The sequence below is a fragment of the Brassica oleracea genome, chromosome C2, assembly GCF_000695525.1.
Source record: "Brassica oleracea var. oleracea cultivar TO1000 chromosome C2, BOL, whole genome shotgun sequence".
Taxonomy (NCBI): domain Eukaryota; kingdom Viridiplantae; phylum Streptophyta; class Magnoliopsida; order Brassicales; family Brassicaceae; genus Brassica; species Brassica oleracea.
The window spans coordinates 17,315,912-17,319,682 of record NC_027749.1 but is presented as its reverse complement, the minus strand read 5'-3'; the positions used below and the strand labels follow the sequence as shown (position 1 = coordinate 17,319,682).

The 3,771-nt window shown below is 38.0% G+C and overlaps 1 protein-coding gene across 1 annotated transcript; it reads right to left on the bottom strand.

Moving 5' to 3' along the window:
- Positions 1 to 1,417: 1,417 nt before the first annotated feature.
- LOC106322532 lies at positions 1,418 to 2,724 on the bottom strand. The gene has a single exon (XM_013760589.1). It carries the CDS (start codon positions 2,561 to 2,563, stop codon positions 1,613 to 1,615), a length of 951 nt encoding a protein of 316 aa, XP_013616043.1. The 5' UTR covers positions 2,564 to 2,724; the 3' UTR covers positions 1,418 to 1,612.
- Positions 2,725 to 3,771: the final 1,047 nt, after the last annotated feature.

Sequence of the window (3,771 nt, the reverse complement as noted above, 5' to 3'; positions counted from 1 at the left end):
TAATCGTGTTAAGCGAATCTCACCAGGTTGAGCAAGCTGCCTCGACGGAGCAGATGACTTAGCAGAGACGGCGGAAACAAGTACAGGTTTCTTAGGCTTATCTGCACCGATGGAAACGGCGATCTGGCTCGGATCCTCAACGCCGTCATCTAACAGATCAAAAGGGTTCAAAGTTGCCATATCTTCAAATCAATCGAATTGATTACAACCCTTATTTTTTTTTCCTAACCAAAATTATCACACAGACAGAACACAATTGATTACATCAGTTGGTGAGAGAAATCTATAATTGCAGCGAAGGTGTAACGTTTCATATTTGGAGGGTTTTTGCGAGGAGACGTACATGAACCTTATCAACACCTAAATTTACTACTGAAATAAATCGGTTGAGATTCAATAAACAATTAGATTTAGTTTTGTGTATCGGCTTCAGGATAGATCTCCATCACCCGCCGCCGCCGCCTAAGCTATAAAAAAAATCAAAAATTTTTAGATTCGAAACAAAAAAAACTCAGATTCGGACAAGAACTAACGTACAGATTCAATAGCGGCATCGATCTTAGCCTTAGATCGCTTGGTAGAGCGTAGAGATGATGAAGACACAGTTCACGGGATGAAGAAGAAGAACAGAAACGCTTGGAAGCGAAGAGCTACGTCTCGTCTCAACCATATCTCAGGAAATCTAAAATATCAGAGAGACTTTATGTAAATGTGGGACCCACAAACATAAAGGAGTTGCTGACGTGTCACAAAGATTCAAGACCCTCAGAAGATGCCGAGGGGCAAGAGCTTCCGAGAATATATATTAGGTTCGGCCATCAATGTACAAAAGTATCAGTTAGCTTAGTGGTATAAATGTTGGTGTTTATATCTCAATAACCCGGGTTCGAGCCATGGGTTTGACATTTTTTCACACTTTTTAAAAGTGGGATCCACAAAACGATGACGTGGCGTGCTGAAGAGTGAGCAAAAACTGATATATTATAATATAGATTTTACTCTCGTAATAATTATTTATTTCAAAACCTTTTATAAACTCGAAACCGGCCTTACTGCTGGCTTCGCATTATGTGGCACTCACTTCAAGTGAAGTAACCGACCAAACCATACAGACGACAAAAACACACAAATTTACAAAAAGCTTGTCGTTCTCGTTTAAACATTTTCGCCGTCTTTAATTTATAAACGCAACCATCCCAATCAAATCTAAAATATTTTCCTCACTTTCGATTGTTAAAATTAATGAAAGCTTTTTCTTCCATTTTCAGCCATATGTTCCATTAGTCCTAGCCATATTTTTACGACATTATATTCACAATTTATTTCAAACACCTATTAGAAACTTGCAACCGGCCACATTGCTGGCTTCGCATTATTGAGCCACTAAGTTAATCGACCCTAACCAAACACTGAAAAATATATTAAATCATTTTTTTTATAAAATCAACCTCAGATGATTTTATTTAAATTTTAAAATGACGAGAAACAAACATACAACCCAATTATTTACAAAACGTTCGGCGTTCCCGTTTTACACATTTTCGCGTTTAAATCATTCGCCGTCTTTAATTTATAGACGCAACCGTCCCCCAATCAATTCTTAATCATTTAATCACCGCTTCTCCTCAACGAAACCATCAGCCGCGACAACGACGTCAGCGTCCCACCAAGTCTCACCGTCCGATTCCGTCAACGCACCGTTAAACTTCCTCAAATCTCCCATGGCGATTTTCCCGCTGACGTCATCCCTGACATATAACTTCTCCACGCCGCCGACGTCAACTCCGACTATGTTCCCAAGAAACCTCCCCGGCTGCCTCCACTCCGCCAGCAACGCCGGCATCCTAAAACCAACGCGTGGATCACACGCCTCCACTTTAACGGCGTCGCTACCTTTCTTCTCCGCCGTCAAGAAAAACGTCGACGGCGAAGAAGAGCTACAGTTTCTGAGAAACGACGCCACCACATTGTTCTGTTGATCATCATCTCCGTCGTAGTCTCCGCCGTATATATCTAAATGATCCCAAAGCTTCACGACTCCGCTCGACCCGATCCCACCGAGGTCCGGCCACGAGAACAAATCCCCGAAGCTACCATTGAAACATGAGAAATTACCATTTTGCCCCTGGTTGTCATTATTGTAATAATCAGACCCTTTCACGCGGAAGCCTCCGTTGACCCATCCCTTATTATAGATAAAGTCAACATCTTTCTCGTCTTCGTCTTCATCATCTTCTCGATCATCTTCGTCTTCATCGTCTGAAGAAACAGAGGAAGAGCAAGAAACATCGGAGTCGCTGTCGTAATCATCGAAAAGAGTTGGAGGAGATATTGAGACATCGATTTTTCGTAACCTAACAACTAAACTCTTGAGTCTTGTAATGAAATTTGTGAAATAAGCTAACAAAGCAATAATCAATGCTCCCCATTTCCAGAAACCGTAAGCTTGGTGTAGCTTTCCGATACCGGAAACAGCAACAGATCTGGAGAGAAACGACGGGTCGTTTATTGAGCTCATGCCCACTTCGAAATCTCTAATTATATTAATCATGGGAACCTCCATGGCTAAAAGTTTTTAAGCAACAAAAAAAAAATTAGGTTTTGGTTTTGCTAAAGAGAAAATGGTTGAGAGGAGAAAGAAGAAGAGGGTCGAATGCAAGAGGTGAAGTAAGTCTTATAAAGAGAGATAACAAGAGGAGCACGGTAACTAGTGGATGAGCGTGAGAATTTTGTGGGCACACGTATGAAAAAGTGAGAAAGATAAGGTAACAATCGCAATGAGTTAACTTGTGCCAGATTGATTCTATATATGTGTCTATCATTAAAGTGTTAAACTATTATCTCTCTGCACCACAACAAAAAACAAATTTTCTTGTTTTTTCGGTGTTATTTTAGTAATTAAAATCATAAATACACGAGTAGTTCGAACCACCTACTAGACCTAGACCTAGGACTTATTATCCGAGATCCGGATTCGATTCGAGATCCGTTCCGAAAATAGGATATCCGAGGTGTCCAGATAGTAAAATCTTGGATCCGTGTAAACCGAATCCGGATCCGAATATCTTAATTTTTAGGTTCGGATATCCGGATCCGTATTTTTAAAATATATTAAATTTTTAAATATTATTAATATTAATATTTGATATATTAATATTTATACATGAATTAATCTTATAATATTATATTTTAGTTTTTACAATATTATAAACATATATAAATATATTTATAAATATTTAATTTATGTATTATATTAAAAAAAATAGTATTTTTTGTTAAAAAAATATTTTTAATTATTTTGACGGATCCGGATCCGGATATCCGCGGATAATAGAATATCGAGACGGATATCTGAAACCCGGATATCTGAAAACCACGAATCCGGATCCGGATATTAAATCCACGGACCTGACGGATCCGGATCCGTTCCAGGGCTACCACCTACCACAATATAGCTTTATTTTAGTATTTGCCTTTTCCTACTTCACAATAATTGAAATAAGGTTTGGATTTGAGGCGCCCAAAATAATTGTGTTGGTGGTGGTTACTTTGTTAAGAGGATCACTGAGGTCCTCAAAGAATAGATCTTTTTGTTTTTCCTTGTGAACATTTTTAAACAATAACAGGATTATAATATTATTATATGACAACTCATAAAATATGACAACTGTTTCCACGTACATATTTATTTTCTTATCATTATGTATTAAAGAACTTTTAATATACATACATGACTTTTATTTTAGAAAGATATATGTGGCGATTAAATTT